We start from the raw sequence: 19682 nt of genomic DNA, 5'->3' as shown, positions 1-19682 counted from the left end.
TGCTACTTTTAGTAAAATCATTATTATATGAACTAACGAGATTGTCACTTTAGAAAAAAAAAAAAAAATTATCATTTTAAACCTATGATATCGTCACTTGAAAAACCTACAATGTCGCTGTTTTACGTTGTGGGAATGAAAATGAATAATTATCTGGAATCGGAATTTTCTTGTATTCAACTCATGGAATAGTATTTCACCCTATTTCTTATACATAAATACATATATATATATATATAATCATACCAAGGTTCTTCTAATCTCAATCAGAATAAATAAAATTTTATTAATTTTTAAATTTCAAAAATAATATTTAAATTTAATTTAGAAGCGGCAAATTGTTTTTCAAAGACGTCTTAATATTATATGTTAGCCCCCATTACTAATAACAAAACTTACACTTACTTTGAAAATAAACTACTACATGACATTTCTGCGAGACCATATAATAAATTTGAAAAAAGAAAAATATAGAAAATACACCCACTACATGTGAAGCCATATTGGGTGTTGGGTACTCTACATACATAATAATCATTGAACCTAAAACAAGACTCCTATTAAGCATCTATCTACAACACAGAGAACATTGTTATTTGCTGATGAAGACCTTGATATGAGAAATCATTTCATGAGTTCTAGGTTGTGAGAACTGAGAATTGTGTAGAACTTGGAAAGCATGCCCTACACCCACATACATCACATGTTCCACTTCTTCCCTGCTCTACTCATTGCATTGCAGAACTCCAAGTTTCTATCCTTCAATATGTCCATCTCTGAGATGCACACCATGGTTAGGGGAATTCTCAATTCCTCAAATTTAGTTGCACCCTTTGCTAATGGGTTGCACCATGGATGGTCACGGTTCGAACCCAATGGTAAGGCAAGTCGCCAATACACATCGGATGCTGTCAGACTTAATGCCGAATTAGAGGGTTGTACCATGTACCTCTCTGAATATGTCCGCTCCTCACCTCCGAAGAATGGTTGTATCAATATTATCCCCTTGAGGCATATCGGGTTTAGAACGGAGTAATCTGAAGCAGTGATGGACCCAACCCGAGTTGCTACATTGTGGGCTATGTTGGCACCGGCACTGTCACCTGCTAAGAACACCCTCGAGAAGGCACAATGGCTCGACCACCACCTTTGATCATTAGACCCACTAAGAGCTTGTTGTTTCACCCACATTAGAGCATTAAATCCATCTTCGTAGGCAGCGGGGAGACGATGCTCGGGAGCCAAGCGATAATTCACTGACATGATCACACAACCTGCTCGATATGCCATTTTCCCGACGAAGTCGTGGTAACAGCTCCAAGAAGCCGAGCCAACACAAAGTCCTCCACCATGAAAGTAAAGAACCAAAGGTAGCTTCCCTTGGGATTTTGGCACATAGAAACGTGCCCAAACATTTGTGAATTTGTCAATGACTACATCTTTACAAACCATATCGAAATCAGGAGCAAATGTGCATGTGACATTTGGCACAATCGGAGGTCGTTCCACGTGGCCATCATTGTACACTCTGATCAAACCTTCAATCTCTTCAATCACAACCCCATTTTTTTCATTGTCCTTGCCCATTTGAATTCTCAATCTTGGATCCAAGGAAATTGCAGCCATTCTTCTTCTTCTCATAAAAGGAATGGAAATTACAATGTATAGAAATTTTTATTTTAATTTGCTCTCTTTAGATCAGTCTAGTGGTACAAATGTTACCCCATCAGGCCTCCTTATATAGAGGAGAAGATAAGATAGAATACAAAACTTTTGAAGGTGGGAAGAAGATTTCGTCCTCTTTTTGTTTGCAAGTGGGCCATACTGAATTCGCCACATGTCTTCACGTGGGTAGGAGTACCATATTTCAACGCTAACCCAACTACAACCGACTGTATATACGTTGATCGCGGTATCTCATAAGTGGGTAGGTAGGGTCTACAGTCTAGACTAAAGCAGCTTTAACCAACTCCCACTTTCTTTCCAAGTTAAATAACATATTAAATATGCTAATGTAGTTAGCCTAATCCTTGGTGCAACCATGATATAAACTATCATACTCATTGAGATCCGCATTATCATTAATATTTCTTTTCTGTCTTCTTCTTCGATGATCTTCTAAATTTCTAGTCGTCTTCTCTAGTGAATTGTGGGGGTCAAATTTGTGATTGACCTTGAGATTTAACTTTTAGCAAGATCACTCATGAATAAATCGCAGAAATAATGAAAAAAGAACGAAAAAAAGAAATAACACAAAAGGATTTTTCATGATTTGGCAAATGCACTTACATCCACGGGCTCGGGGAACCATTCCAGTGTAAATTTGATTTACATGACCTCCTCTTCTTAGTCCCTCTCCTCCCCCTCTTACCTTTTTACAATAGCCTTAACTCTCTTTAAATAGAAAACCCTAACCTTAATTCTAATTACATTGGAAGTATTTTTTTTTACCCCTGTCAAATAAAATATTTACCTATTAGGGAAGAATTCTCTCAAATTGGGATTCTTCCCTAATTACATAGAATCCTACCCAAACACTATCACATGCCTACATTGAGATACGTATTGATGGTGCGAATGAAAAGTCCAAATGAGAGACGATTTTATTCCTTCACAATAACGCCTCTCTCGAAGGTGGAGATTGATATATTGAATTCTCCCTTCTAGAACTATTTTTGACCTGAATGAGCATCATCCTTGATTTTCAAACTAGTAAGGTTATTGATCCCCCAAATTTATTTTCTTCCTTTCGTTTTTTTTTTTTCAAATCTGATCTTCAACTTGGTCGAGCTCCCATAATAAGTAGATGCTTGAATAACATAATTGACCGCAAGTTGGGCTTGATTTCTTTGATAATTTAAGAGTTTGACAAATGATAAAAGAATCGACTGAAATCCTAGATCGGGCTTGGATCCTAGGATGATCAAAGACTTTGATAAATAATAGATGAAATTGACCAAAATCCCAGATCAGGCTTGGAACCCAAAACGATTCAAGACTTTGATAAATAATAAAATAACCAATCGAAGTCCAAGATCGAGCTTGGATCTTGGAATGATCCAAGACTTTGATAAATAATAGATGAACTGATTGAAATCTTTGATCGGGTTTGGATCCCATAACGATCCAATACTTTGATAAATAATAGAAGAACCAGTGCCCTTGCTTTATCGATTCGTTAAATCGAAGGATAAGGATAAATAATTGGATTAAGGTAAGGTCGGTTCATCGTACTAGTCCCCATGTAACTTTTATGCTGGGTTAACTCAAATAAGGACCCTATTATGGGTGTGACCTAAGCCCCCAAGTAATATAATCGCTCGGCACTATAGCTGGTCTCCTAATCTTATTTGTAAAGTCGATCCAACTAACAAATTAAATCGATGTGATTAAGCCCCGAGCGACTTAACTAGCTCAATAAAATTTAGTTAGTCAATTTTTAATTGAATTGATCTCTCCCTTTTTAATTTGACAAATTGAGTTTTATTAAGCCCATGTTTATTTCGTTTGACTCGATCAAGCCATTAAATTACAGAGGGTCGAATTGAACCCTCATGACTTGATTGAGTCACCGAACACACGATCAGACCCACTAACTCAATTGGGTCCCAACAAACATCGAATTTAATGTCAACCATTTACCTTTTATACCAAACGAATTTAATGTAAGTAATAAATACCTCATAGTATCACAACATATGTGATTCTTTGTCCTCTTGCTTGCAAGACAATCTTACCAAGGTGAGAATCATCAAATGTCTAACATTTTCCACAAGCCACTGTTACAAAATATTCCTTTTTTAGCCGAGTCAATTTGCCCTTCTTAAACCATCCCTACTTATAGGTTTCATTGTGTAGGCAATGACCACCGAGGTTGTAAATCCCTTTGAAATATCATGATTGTCATCTGTCAAATCCTTTAGTGTGCATCCATGGATGAACACCCTTTAAAATACCAATCTCATGAATCTCCATTAATACTTGGCGTATAAAAATCACACTCCACGTAAAATTATCTATATGAGAATGTTTAGCCTTATTATATCTTGATGGACCTCAACATTTTGTCAACATATGATTGCAATCCACATCAAGGAATTGGTGTGTATTCCCAACATCTAATTTCTTATCAACTCAAATTCTTGATCGCACTTAGAAAAAAGAGATGAAATTCACATCAAGAACTTGATATGTATGGCCAACATCTAATTCCTACCTTACCAACTCAAGTTTCTGGTCACTTTTAAAAGGAAATAAGAGATTCATACATGAAGCATGATATACATGCCTAGCATACAATCAAATCACTATTTTTTGTACTTACATTTTCAAAACTTATTTTTATGTGTATCCTACTACAGATAAGGACGTAAAAGAACATGAGTCTAATACCATCTTACTTGATACACTCTTTGTAGCACCACAGAAACGCTAATACAAATCCTAATGTCAAATCTCGATGTACTAGGTGACGCTTCAAAATAAACACAATATCCTGTATATATAAAAATGAAAAATATAGCGGCAGAAACCAAAATACATCGAACAATGTAGATAGATTAGAGTGCGGGAGGGTGACAATATACAGGATTACAAAAATTATTCTCTATCTAACATGAACCTATCAATAAATCCAAAAACTATATACAACTCCTGGATGAATTGACTCCTAGTGGGTATAGCCCCAATGCTCACTAGGTAATTAACTCTGGTCGTTGATTTGACCAACTAGATGCTCCTCGCTTGTTGACTCTACACCGTCCCACCAACTATAGGCTCTAGAACTAAAAAAATGAAAAGAAATGGTGAGTAACAATGGTTACTCAGTAGGTCCACTAACAATTCCTACTAATAACCTCTCTTAATATGAATAAATAAGCATACTGAATCATTTTAAAACATTTAAAGTTTTATAAAATAAATTACGATTAACTGGTACATATGGCCAGGATGAACAACTAAACATTTTAAAACTCACATTACATCAATCAACAGTACTCATTATAACATTTTCTTTCTTATACAAATCTAACTGATAAGATGGAAACAATAAAACATGCATATATTTTCATATGTCAAAATAAGACAATAGATATATAATACATAATGGTAGAGTAGTGGAATTAAAAAGTTGGGATTCACGACTAGATCACTCCCAGTCGGCACATAATATTACAATACTTTATTGACTTTTAGTTCTTGATTTTGTTGTCGGTCGATGCAACGTACCACGCTTGGTTGACCATTTATTCAACTCAGGCTGGCCGTTTGATGTGACCTTAAGCAATAGGTCTCTTCAACTACTCTAGATTATTAGTAATCACTTATCAATAATCTTCGTCTATACTTATCAAACGTATATGTGATTCCCAAAGTATACTATCTCATTTCTTTGCATTACAAATTCATTGGTAAAGATAGAGAGGAATGAACCCATATTCTAGTTATGACTCCACTCTCATACGCATCCCATACTACATATGAGCTTGGTTGTCCCTACCGTACATCCCAAGATAGTACATCACTCTGGATGATATAATACATTATCCTTTCAGGCATTCACAATTTTCTACCATGCAACTATGGCCCCACGACCTAAAATAAATAACAGTACAAAAGCATAAATCAGTGCCTTGTGCTAACAAAAATTAAATAAACATCCAACCAGAATTATTATCCTTAGATATCAGTTCATAAAATCTACACATAACACCACAATGTAAAATGTAGACATCACCCCTCGGGTGTGATTTTGGCATTTTACCATTTCATTCCCTTTTTTCTTTTTTCAATATTTTCACTTTTCATCTTTTTTAACACAATATTCTTTTTTAAAATTTTAAAATTTATTTTTATTATTCAGTTGACAAACTATCAAAATTTACTCAAAATAGGGTCCCGGCAATGTATGGAACCAAACTGTCAAAATTGTTAAAAGTTGATAGAAATTTGGCTAAGTGTTAAAAATGTGATTTTTCAAAGTTTTTGAAATTAAAAACGATTTTTTGAAAATAAAAGTCTTGAACACAAGATTCGACATCATATAATTTTTATAGCCTTGAACACAAGATATTCCCATTTGAAAATCTGACGAAAACGTCGAAATTTACTTTTTCTTCTTAGAACAAAAAATTCAATTTTAATCCTTTAAGATTTGAATTTTGAAACCATTCCTATTATTTTTAAATGAGGGTAAAACCTTAATTTCATTAAAGAATTTAAAGTATATGAAAAATAAAGGATGCAAAAATACATACAAGTGGTAGGGAGTGCAAAACAAAATCAAAAGACAATTGAGTAACATGACTTTGTGTAGACTCTCCCAAAATCTAGAAGTAAATCTAAGGGCCTTGTCTGATACAATACAAACTGACACTCTATGCAGTCGAACTAGCTCAGTTATATATATCTGGCTTAGTCTGTCAATGCCAAATAAGACTCTATACATCTTCGTACCTCCTAGGTAGATAAAATATCAAGAATGGTGTGCCTCACCTAGTATATCAGATCTCAATTACGAGTCTTGCAGTTCCCACATCCTATTCCTGAATCTAAGAATCTTATTTGATCCCTTCGACCAATCTATAAGCTTATTAGGTCCCTAGCTCTTGATTCATATTCTTCCACATCTTTATTTGTTTTCTAGGCTTCCCTAACTCTTACTATCAACTCATTTTTGATCCTCAATATTCCTAGATACATGTGTGGTCTATACCTTTGCCTCGGAGTCTCAAACACTATTTTCATGGCTTGTTCAAGCAACCATTATTCTTTTACCATCATATGAGCTACAGCATTCCTGCTCAATGCATCAACAATTACATTTATTTTCCCTAGTTGATACTCAATCATAATTTTTTAGGTACTCTATCCAACATCGTTGTCTTATATTTAATTTTCATTGTGAGAATATATACTTGAGGCTCTTATGATCAGAAAATACTTCAAACTTCTCTCTGTATAGGTAATGTCTCTAAGTGCATAGTACGAACACTATAACGGCCAACTCAAGATCATGAACAAGGTAGTTCTTCTCATGATTATTCAACTTTCTGGATGCGTACGCCACTACGTTATCAAACTGCATCAATACAGTTCCCAAACCAATCCTAGATACATTAGTAAAGATCGTTAAACCTTTACCTAGAATCAAGGATACTAGAATTCGAATGGTTATCAATCTCTTCTTCATCTCTTGAAATGTTGTCTCATAATTGTCATCCCACTCAAATCAAATGTTTTTCTACGTCAGTCTGGTCAACGATGTTGCAAGAGTGGAGGATCCCTTAATAAATCTTCTATAGTAGCCTACCATCCTAAGGATACTTCTGATATCTATCACTATCTTTAGTTGTTTCCACATCAACACAATTTCAACCTTGGATAAGTTTGTTGATATTGTTTCATTGGACACTACATGCCCTAGGAATTTCACTTTTTGAAGTCAGAACTCATACTTGCTTATCTTGGCTATAACTTATGCTCTCATAAAATCTATAATATGATTTTGAGGTGCTTATCGTGATCCTTCCTCGATTTAAAGTAGATTAGGATGTCATCTATGAATACAATGACAAAATTTTCAAGGTATTCCCCAAATTCTCGATGCATTAGATTCATAAATGTTGTCAGTGTGTTCGCAGATCGAAAAATATCACTAGATACTCGAAGTGTCCTATCCTTGTTCGAAATGCAGTCTTCGGAATATTTGCTTTCCGAATTCTCAACTGGTGGTACTAGATCGCAAATTGATCTTAGAGAAGTACTAGGTATCCTATAGTTAGTCAAACAGATCATTGATGCGTGAAAAGGGTATTAATTCTTGATGATTACTTGATTTGGCTTCCAATAGTCGATGCATAATCGAAGCGATCCATCCTTCCTTTTGACGAACAAAATCGATGCTTCCCAAGGTAAGGAACTCGGTCGAATAAACCTCAAGCTTGTAAGCTCATCAATTTGTACTTTCAAATCTTAGGTTTTTACCGAGGCCATTCGGTTTGGTGTAGTGAAGATAGTCTCTGTGCCTAGTACCAAGTTGATAGAAAACTCTATCTCGTGACATGACGGCAAATTCGATAATTTTTCTTGGAAGACATCCCCAAATTCTCTTACTACCTCTACCATATCCACTGACATCTCTATCTTCGATACACTCAAGGTTCCCAACTAGTTGTATAGATGGTCGTCTTTACCATATTTAGACTCCTGAACCTTGACTTTTGGATAGCTCGGCCTTCTAAAAATAATTGATCTTGCGAAACAATCTACATGGACATGATGTTGCACTAGCCAATCCATCCCCAAGATGATTTTGAAATTGCAACCATCTAATATCGTGAGGTCAGTAATCATCTCCTAGTCCTCTATCCTAATCACACAATTCTAACATAGCTTTTGGGCTATTTGTTTTTCTCTTAATGGTGTATATAGTTTCATTACCTGACCTGTATCAAAAATTTCTAATTCTAGAAACTGTGCAATCTCAATGGAAATATATGATCTAGAGGAACCAGTGTTGAATAAAACTCAAATCTTTATCTTAGAAATTATGATTGTATTTTCCAACACCTCGTCCGAAACAGGTATTTCTATTGGGTCAGATGATAAATCTTACCCTGGGGGTCTGAGAATCACCTTTGCCTACGACTGTGATAGAAGGTATTCTCTCCTGATGTGTCCCACCCGATCACATGTGAAGCATGTCAATGGTCCTGCCTGTATAAGTCTTTGAGGGGTGGGTGGTTGGTAAACTGGAGCCAGTGGTTTCGAACAAGGACCCCAATTGTTCTATAACTTGGTGGCGTAGGAGCTCGGTATTGTGGATATGCAGATCTGAAGGTATTCAGCCTTGAATACATCAGCCTCTTGGCCAGATCATATCTGGAAGGAAAAAAAACCTAAGGTTGACTAGTCTGCCCTATCAAAGTCTATAACTCCATTCCTCTTGCTCAACCCTTCGAGTTCGACTTACCGTGTCTCTGTAGTTGGTGGTCTAAATCACTGACATTATGCCCTTAAGTAAGGCCCTAGTCTTTTGAAAAATCTACGGACCTTCTATAGATCGGTCAGAATGAGTTTGGGTAAGTATTGTGACAATTTGGTGAATTTCAGTTTGTAGTCTATAATAGATAAATTGCATTGGACCAATCCCAAAAATTTCTGGTGCTTGATATCTCCAGTCGTTTTGGATGTAAATCTGTCTAGGAACCTCCTCTCAAAGTTGGCCCACTCAAAAGGTCCATCCCCCAAAATATTTCTCTTAGAATGCCACCAATAACTGGCATCCTTGTCTAACTGAAACGTCACCATCGTCACCCATTGATCCCTTGAGCATTGCATGGCATTCAAAATCTTCTAGGTTTTCAAAACCCACTCTTCAACCTCAGATGGATCAGAAGAACCTCCAAATCTAGGTGGACATAATCGTTGGAAGTTCTGTAGCCACATCTTCGGATTTGTCTATGCTTAGGATGGGGGAATTCTCACATTCCTTAATGGAACAACCTGTGGCCGTGGTCCCTATAGTGGAACCTAGGATGGATTAGGTTTGGTCCCTAATAAAGAACGATCCTTCATTTAACTTGATGAAAATTTGAGTGGGTGGTATCGAAACCCACTCGTTGCTTTTTGGAGAGGGATGGAGAGAATGAAAGGAAAATGAAGATCAAAGGTAGAGATATTGCAGAGTGTGTCAGCACCGACAACTTTCTTTCTTTCGTTGAGGCTCAACTATGACTCAATCGAGATGGATTTTGATGAGAAGGCGGTAAAAACTCTTGGGTTGAGAATTGTCTAGGTTTGGGTCATTTGGACAGGAAAAAAATGAAAAAAAAAAGGTTTTATTTTTTTTATATAAACGCTTGGGGCTAGTTGGTATTTTCATTTGTTTCAATGGTTGAAGATATTTTGATTTCTCGGACTCGAAAATTGACGAATTCGTTGTGGACCCAATGGTGTGATCATATTCAATTAATTCTTTCTCTAACAAAAATTTACCTTTCTAGGTCCCATCCGACACAAAATTCAAAAATTTTCTAATTTTTTTCATTTGAATTCAAATTCAAGCATGTTTACAGGCTAAAATATATTTTTCAATAATTTTGAATCTAATTGTGAAGTCAGATTTCATTAAAAATGAACCTAACAAAATTCAAGTATTTTACTATAAGTCATTCCTTTAGAATTTTTTCAAAATTTTACTATTTGATTTAAAAAACTTGGGGTATTACACTTTTCCCTTTGACACGCTCATAATCTGAGGGACAACCCCCAAGTTTTTTATTTTCTTTTTTTTGTTCTAACCTTCCACGAACCAACATCTTTACTTTTCTTTTCTTTTCTTTGAATCATTCCGCTAACAACTCTCAATGCCTCTACCATTGTAACCACCATTGGATTCATGTCCTCTTTCTTCATTATTAATTCCATAAATCCCATGGATTGAGTACATTGAACCCAACCCAGGAACAAGAACAACCAAAATCCAAACAGAGTAAAGATCAATTAGCAGACTTTTCTATCCAATCAGTTCGGTAAACCCACAAGGTTCCACTGGTGCTTCCTCAATCAATGAACCGACCCTTGGTTCCATTATTTGTCATTACAAACCCAAACCCATTCTGGTCATCGAATCACTTTACAACTCTAGTCGATTTGATTGTAATTTATTTCTCGACCAAATCCTATATGAAACCCTAAACCCCTAAGGGTTGATATTTTCAACAGCCCACAATTCCTGATTTGGAAGCCAACAATTCCTTCTTGTAGTTTCTTGATCTATTTTTACCAAGGAGTTCCATGATCCATTCTTACCTTTGTGGTTTTCAACAGTATTCCTCCTTCGTATTCTAAAAAACGATGCCAATTGTGGAGGTCAAATTTGTTATTGACCTTGAGATCAAATTTTTAGTAAGATTATTCACCAATAAATTATAGAAATAATGAAAAATAACAAAAAAGAGAAAAAACACAAAAAAAACATTTATGTGGTTTGGCAAACGTGCTTACGTCCACTGGCTTAGGGAGCCGTTCCATTATAAATCTGATTTATATGACCTCCTTTCCTCAGTCTCTCTCTTTTTTTCTCCCCTCCCCTCTTCATCCCTTTATCTTTTTTTTTTACAATGGCCTTAACTCTCTTTAAATAGAAAACCTTAACTCTAATTCTAATTATATTAAAAATATCTTTTTTACTCTTACCAAATAAAATAAGTACCTATTAGGGAAGAATCCTTTCAAATTTGGATTCTTTCTCAATTAGATAGAATCCTATCCAAACTCTATCATATTCCAGCATCGAGATACGCATTGATGGTGCAAATGTATAGTCCAAATAGGAGATAATTTTATCCCTCCACATGAACCTTACTTTTCTAGATCATCTTTTTCTTTCTTCTTTGTCTAAAAAGACACTGATGTGGTGTCGACTAAGGAAGTTCTAACGATTAAGTTAATACTTGATGAAAATTGTAGAGTAAGAAGAAGAAAATAAAGACACTAGAGTTCTGTGTGGCTTGTGCCTTAGGTGTGATTGAGAGAAGTTTTCTTTATTTATAAAGTTGGGTCATTAATGAGATAGTAAACTTAGTTGTAACCACTCACCCATGTTGTCTAGTATTTATAGTAGTAAAAGTCTGATGTTTTGATTACAATGAAAACCCACTCCTCATGATTTTTGTAACTTACATGAGGAGTGACTTTAAATGTGTAATCGTTCTAACTTGATGATTGTTTAATTCTCTAGTTGACTCAGTCGAGTTATTAAGTTGTGGCTCTTTCGGGTATCATATACACTTTTGCCTTGGAAGTCTTGTGCTACTTGGGTAGCTTTGCATACGATTGCTTTTTTGCAATTGATTAGAACGATCCCCAATGATTGACCTATGTGATTCTTTGATAAGATGATCCATGAGATTGAACCACTTAGAGGATATCCATGAGATTGAACCACTTAGAGGATTTGATATTAAGAATAAACTAGGTGATCGATTTTGTATAATATATGCGATAAGGGTTGGCATAATTCGACTAAGGGGCCCGAACCATCTAACATGAGCTATAAGGGGTTGGAAGGTGGCCAAGCTACTCAAAAATAAACATTAGAGGGTTTTACCAAAGTGGCCGTCCCATTGAAATTGGGAAATAAAGGATTTGGCTAAGGGGTTGAACCACTTAAAAAAGGCAATATAAGGTTCGGGGAAAGGACGAAATCACTTAGAGGATAAATAGGGGAGGGGCAGGGGTTTTGCCAAGGTGGCTGAACCACCTAAGAGAAGTCATAGAGGGTTCGATAATGGGGCGAAATCACTTAAGAGAACAATGGCGGTGTTTGGCCAAAGTAGTCGAACCATATATAGTGTGTAACGTGGAGGAGGGTCGGCTAATATGGCTATACCTCTTGATTTTTGGACCGGATCCATGGGTTTGATTGAATTTAAATGGGTCTGATTGCCTGAATTTGGTAATTTTACTAATCCCTAGGAAATGAATATTTTTGGTTGCTATAATTAGGATAGGTGAAATGACTCCCAAATGTACCGTATTATAAATGTATAATTTTTTTTTGCTAAGAAAATTTTCAAAATGTGATAAACTTTTGATAAAATTCCCATTTCAACTCACTATCCAATTTAATTCCCAAAACATGAAGTGCATGATCACAGGTTTTTCTAAGTGACAATCTCATTGATATACAATAGTGAGATCACTCATATAGTAATAATTTCACTAGTTTATATAGTAACTAAATCGCAGGTTCACTACAAACTAGCGAGAATCGTTATTATATCAATGACCTCCCTATTTTATATTGTTAGAATTCTATATCGTATGGCCTATTGACCTCATTGTTTTTGTTGTTAATTGCACAAGGATTCTATATACATAATCAATACCAATATTAAAGAATTCTTATATCGTTAGAATTATAAATATTCTTTAAAGTTAGTAAGAGACCTTCATGGATATGAAACTTACTAAAAGAATAATTCTAGGCCCTCAACCTTCATAACTAAAATGAATCAACAATCCATATTGAAAATATGAATAAGAGAGAATGTATGTATCGAAAATGCATAAAATAGAAAGTTTACAAGAGTGATATCCATCAATCACTAGTACCTAGCTGATCCATATAAAGAGAAGGGAAAAGGTGAATTTAGAAGGAAATTATCAATTTGATTGGGATTTTGAAAGCATCAAGGAACACGTGGATAGAGAGGTACATTTCCAATGCTTTGGATCAACTATTTCACAATGGCACAAGGTAAGTACCCTTAGCTCATTTTACATTAAATGAATAGTGTGTTTGAGATATGTGATAGATTAGATCCTATTGGGAAAAATCAAAGTATATTAAAGTCATATTTTACGATTTTGAAAGTGTAAAATCTAACATGTGGTATCAGAGTCATAGGTTCTTGAATCTCCATATCTTGACTTTGAACTATTCATGCATAGAGGTTGCCATAATTTAAGATAAAATGCTTGTTCCAATTTCTTGATCTCATTTATATGATCATAGTTATTATGATTGAAATTCAATTTCAATATTTTATTCAAATAAGTGATTTTCATTTTGCTACAAGATTACATTTAATTGAATTCAGTTTTGATTGTATTGAATTCAGATTTTGACTATATATATTTCGATAATTGAATTCAAATTTTGAATATATATATAATTTCGGTAATTGAATTCAGATTATGGTGATATATCATTTCGTCAATCGATTTTGATTTTTTTACTTATATATAATGATCCAATTGATTTCGTTTTGCTTATTAATTCAATTGATTTCGATTTTTCTTAATGGTGCAATTATTTCAGTTTGCTTAATGATTCAATTGATTTCAATTTTGCTTATATACATTGATACAATTGATTTCGTTTTTCTTATTGATTTAATTGATTTTGGTTTTGCTAATATATATAAGGATTCAATTAAATTTAGTTTTGCTCCAATATCATGATTCAATTGATTTTGTTTTGGTACAAGATTATGATCCAATATGATTTTCGATTTAACGATTAAAATTTTATGCCATATCATGTTATTGGAACATTAAAAAATAACCTTAAGGTTATGTAAATATTAATGAACAATTTAGAAGAACATAAATTCTACTAATTTTTTAGTTGTCAAAGTGGCTATAATTAGTAAAATTCCTAAAATATCTAATTGTATTAAATTGGTCATAGAGACGACATTAAAGAATAATAAAACTTACAATTGCAGACTTAATTAGGTAAATGAGATTAGCTTAAAAGATAATTTCATTTAACTAATTAATTCTAAGTAAGGTAATATAATTTACATGAGTTTAATAGAACTAAGATTGGATACCCAAAAGTAACAAAATTGACTAAATAAATTATGTTAATCTTATAAGGTAAATAAATTAATCTTTACCTTAAAGTAAGTGAACAATAAATATATTTAGTTTAACCCAAAGGATGAATTTAAGTGATATTGATAAGTTCATCATTATTCAATAAAACTCAAAGTACTTATTAGATTATTGTCCTTATAAATTTTAGTTCCGAGTTGATTGTACTCTCATGCATCCACCGTTCTAATCCTCATCGGCTCAAATTTTTTGGAATAGTATGAGCACATCCAATTCACTCTAGGTGTTTAGGATATTGACCTAACACTCATCTTTACAAAATTTGTAGACTTAACTGAGAGTAATACGATAAACCAAGAGAACTTGCTCCTCATTTGGGAAAAATCGAATAAAGTTAATTTGATATTCATGAGGATGACAATTACTAACAACATACCTCCTACTGACATCGCATAGGAGTGTTTGAAAAATGTGAAATAAAGTTTAAATCTGCTGATAAATCACTTGTGGACACGCTGATGACTGAGTTGATGACCATAAAGTATGATGGGCCGTGAGAAAATCAGATCATATCCTCAATATGACAAACAAGACTACAATACTTAGAATATTAGGAATGAGTGTATATGATTCCTTCTTAGTATAATTCATCCTCAACTCTTTCCTAGCTAAGTTCGATCCCTTTAAGATCAACTACAATACTAATAAAGACAATTAGAGTGTGAATGAACTAACTAATATGTTCATTAAAAAGGAGACAAAATTGAGATAAGAAAGAAAATAATTTACTTTTATAATGACTCAAGGAATAAAAAAGAAACGAGGAAAGTCAAAAAATGGAAGAAAAATACTTCAAGAAAAAGTAAAGCATTTGGGAATGCAAATTAGACTGAAAGGAAAAATGGTAATAGTGTCAAGTACTATTTCTGTGGCAAAGTAGGAGTGTGGAATCATATAAAATAACTCTCAAAAAATAAGAATGGATATCCTATCACCTCTTAATTTTATGAAACTATAATTTTCAAGATGTTTAACAACTTGAGAAAAATGGATAATAGTTAGAACAAGTTGGTTCATCATTCCATCAAGACTCAATCATTGTAATTGAAGATTTGTCACTAATAGTTCTAAGAAGATCTCTTCGAGTAAAAAGACCTGTCATTTCAGATGATTACGTGATATATCTATATGAATCTGACTTTGATATTGGGATAAATAAAGATCCGACTATATTTTCACAAGCAATGAAAAGTACTGATTTTATCAAGTGGATAAATGTCATAAAAGAAGAGTTCAAATCTATAGACCAGAACTATGTTTGGGATCTCGTCGAATTGACTCCTAAAAATAAGAAAATCGATTGTAAATGAGTTTTAAAGATCAAACGCGACATAAAAGGCAGTGTTGAATGATTTAAAGCTATACTTGTAGTCAAAGGTTTTACTCAAAAGGAAGGTATCGATTACATTGAAACTTTATTTTCAGTTTCAAAGAAAGACTCACTTACAATCATTATGGCATTAATGGCTCGTTATGATTATGAATTACACCAAATGGATATGAAATTAGTCTTTTTAAATGGGAGTTTAGATGAAGAAATCTACATGAAACAGCTTAAAGTGTTCATAGAAAAGGAAAAAAAAAGTTAACCTACAGATTTAAGAAATCCATTTACAGACTTAAACAAGCTTCAAGGCAATGATACATAAAATTTAATGATACAATTACCTCTTTCAGATTTAAAGAAAATACTATCGACTAGTATATATATCTGAAGATTAGTGGGAACAAGTTTATCATATTGATTTTGTATGTGGATGATATTCTGTTAGTTAATAATGATTTTAGTTTGTTTCACGAAATAAAAAATTACCTTACTAAGAACTTTAAGATGATTGATATAGATGAGGAAAAATATGTTATTGGCATAGAAATCCTTAGGAATTGATCTCAAAGATTATTAGGGTTGTTTTAGAAAGATTATATCAACAAAGTTTTAGAGAGATAATATGTAATCTTGTTCTATTCGTGACGCACCTATCGAAAAAGAAGACAAGTTTAACTTGATGCAATGTTCGCAGAATGATTTAAAAAGGGAGAAGATGAAGGATATTCCATATACTTTAGCTATTGAGAGTTTGATGTACACTCAAACATGTATCGGACTGGATATCAGTTTTGTAGTTAGAATGTTAGGAAGATATCAAAATAATTTGAGAATAGATCATTGGAAAACTCCAAATAAGGTTATGAGACATCTATAATGGACGAAGGATTATATACTCACTTACAGGAGATCAAATCATCTAGAAGTAATCGGATACTCAGATTCAAATTTTGTCGAATACTTTGATAGTAAAAAGTCGAGATTAGGTTTTGTATTTCTACTAACAAGAGGAGTTATCTCGTAGAGGAGCGTGAAGCAGAGTGTTACTACTTCATTTATTATGAAGGCTGAATAAGTGACATACTTCAAGGCCACGAGTTATGCTCTATGGTTGCGTCGAACTTTATCTCGTGACTTAAGGTTGTCGACTCTATAGCTAGGTCGCTAACGATATCAAAGAGTCCCAATATCTCTAGAATTATAAATATTCTTTAAAGTTAATGAGGAACCTTGATGGATAGGAAATTTACTAAAAGAATAATTCCAGGCCCTCAACCTTTATTTTTAGAAGGGATCGGTGACCCCATATTGGAAATATGAATAAGAAAGAATGTATGTGTGGAAAATGCATAAAATAGAAAGCATCAATCACTACTACCTTGTCGGTCCAGATAGAGAGAAAGGAAAATGTGGGTCTAGAAGGAAATGATCAATTTGATTGGGATTTTGAAAGCTTCGAGGAACATGTGGATAGAGAGACACATCTGTAACGTTTTGGAGTAGCGATTTCATAATTGCACAAGGTAAGTATCCTTGACTCGTTTTACATTGAATGAATAGTGTGTTTGAGATATGTGATAGATTAGATCCTATTGGGAAAAATTAAAGTATATTAAAGTCATGTTTTAGAATTTTGAATGCATAAAATCTAAGACATATAAGCAAGATCATTACTTTGAAAAATCTGCTATTGCACACTAAATGTTTTGGGAATTAAAATGAACAATGAATCGGAATGGAAATTTCGTCAAATTCAACTCACGAAATGCTACTTAAATAAAAAAAATAAAGATATAATGGTGAATGTATGGTTTTGATGAATGTGTCAACTTAGCTAAGTTGATTAGGCATGTGGACTGTGGAGTGTCGATCCCACAATCTTGGTTCAAAATCTGTTGAACCAACTTTAGCACTTACCAACAACTCCTTGCTTTCTTAAAAAATGAAAGAAAAAATAGAAAAAGAAGGAAAAGGGGAAAAAAAAGAAGAAAGAAAGGGCAAGGTTTAGATCCAATCATGTGATTGTAATCACATCGTCAATGGGTTTTTGAGAGTATTGATTTACCAATTAGACTATTTTGATTGCAGTTTCTAACCATCTAAGAAACAACCAATGTTGTGGAGCCAACTTTATAGCAGCCAGCCCGCTTCAAATTTCGAAAGAACCCTCTTCATTACAACACATGGAAATTTTTATTTATTTCACATCCTTACATTTTCACAAAATTTTTAAATACCTCCTTTGATATGCCACGTGGAATACAATGGAGAGGGTTCATTCAAAAGTTTGACGCGGGCTGCCCCCTTCAAAGTTTTTTCCAATATTGTGAGGGCCTGATTTATTTTATGGCTTGTAATGTGTTAAATTTTTTTTTAATATTTTCAGTCTATCATTTTATTTTATTTTATTGGTACTATTTAACTGTATGCATGAAACATACCAAAAACGAGGGGAAGTGGAAGAGTCAAAAAAATCGGCACCTAAGCTTTGGTTGTCTTCCAGTGTTATGAGGTAAAGATGGTGGGCAAAAATGGCTGTTCATCACGGAACCCGCCATTTCCATTTATATAGTCTTCGAATCTAGATCCTATGCACCTAGGCACTTTAACACATGCCACGTAAGTCACAAGAAATTAATTTCTCAAATGTCTATTTTTTAAATTTTCTTGAATTGTTACTTATGTGGCATCTGTTGAGAAGTGCGAGGATACCATCGGAACTCTTATATAAAATAATTAAAAAAATAGTCATATAATCGATTTTACAATTATTGTAGAGGCAATTTTTCTCCTCCTATCATTTACACCTTGAGACTGCCACAGAGAAACATATCGTTTTCTCCTCTTCTAGTTTACTTGCTTTCTTCTACTTATGGCATTGATATGTGGTACCTTCCAGAGAGTGTCTGATGCGTAAGTTAAAAATTAAGCCAATTGAATAAATTCTATAAGAGTTAAAAGTACTGTTTAAAAAAATGGAGCGGACGGACAGGTCAAATGGGGTTGGACTAGACCCACTTACTTGTATGGGTCAAGTCAACCTAAAAGCCCAATTTAAAAATTAAAAAAAAAAAACAATCAATTGGCCTGCCCGCTTTAATTGGTTTGACTGATGACCCAGTCGGATTTGTAAACGGATTAGTCCAACTTTTTTTTTTATGATTTTTAATATATACCTTTACAATTTTTTTAAGTCTTCAGATTCCCCTTTTTGTTCGATAAGATCCACTTGTTGCGCCCACATGGATGGTTACTTTGGAAAAATAACATGACAATCCTCTAAGCTTCAAGTTTAGCCTAAATTTAAAATAAATAAAATAAAAATAATTTTTTGGCTGATCCAAACACGATTAAACAATTTTCTTTTACCAAGCTTTCTTTCCATGATCACATATATCTTCTATGCGATCATAGGGATTCATTTCTATTTGATGCCTAGATTTTCACTGCCAAATATGTCTTTGTGCTATTAGTCGTTTGGGTTCCCAAAAACCTAGACAACATTAACTACCGTCTTAGGGTTGTGATCAGTGTCCTAAAATCCTAATTTTAATGCACATTTTGCAAGTACTTATGACATTCTAGACTCTAGTTATACCTTAATTATCAAATAATCATGTTTATGCCTTATATAAACTCTCTACATATTTTATCGTATTAATTTGGCATACTTGCATTAAATAATTGAATAAATTGAAAAATCTGATGATCGTGTCGGCTTTAGATAAAAAATCCAAATATGAACAAAGCCAAGTAATTCAAACACACCAGAACAATCAAAGATGAATAATAGAGCTATGAACCAAAATTAGCACATTTTTTATCCACCCCAATCATGCCATAGTGGACCTCAACTGTAGCACAGTAAAAAGGTGATCAATTAGGGAGAATTTTTATGGCCATGCTCTGCACGCAAGGGTAACCTGATTGATGATGATCGCAC

At 33.9% G+C, this 19682-nt stretch overlaps 1 protein-coding gene across 1 annotated transcript; it reads right to left on the bottom strand.

The window, feature by feature from the left end:
• Window positions 1-360: 360 nt before the first annotated feature.
• On the bottom strand, window positions 361-1692 carry LOC147406050 (putative carboxylesterase 17). The gene is given in 2 exon segments (XM_086432749.1): window positions 361-714; window positions 717-1692. Coding segments are annotated over 2 exon segments (1047 nt in total). The 5' UTR covers window positions 1642-1692; the 3' UTR covers window positions 361-592.
• Between the last annotated feature and the right edge of the window lie 17990 nt (window positions 1693-19682).

Source organism: Akebia trifoliata, chromosome 3 (assembly GCF_017979445.1).
Source record: "Akebia trifoliata isolate Shusen 1 chromosome 3, ASM1797944v1, whole genome shotgun sequence".
Taxonomy (NCBI): Eukaryota; Viridiplantae; Streptophyta; class Magnoliopsida; order Ranunculales; family Lardizabalaceae; genus Akebia; species Akebia trifoliata.
The sequence above is the reverse complement of the archived record's forward strand: the minus strand, read 5'-3'. Positions and strand labels throughout refer to the sequence as shown.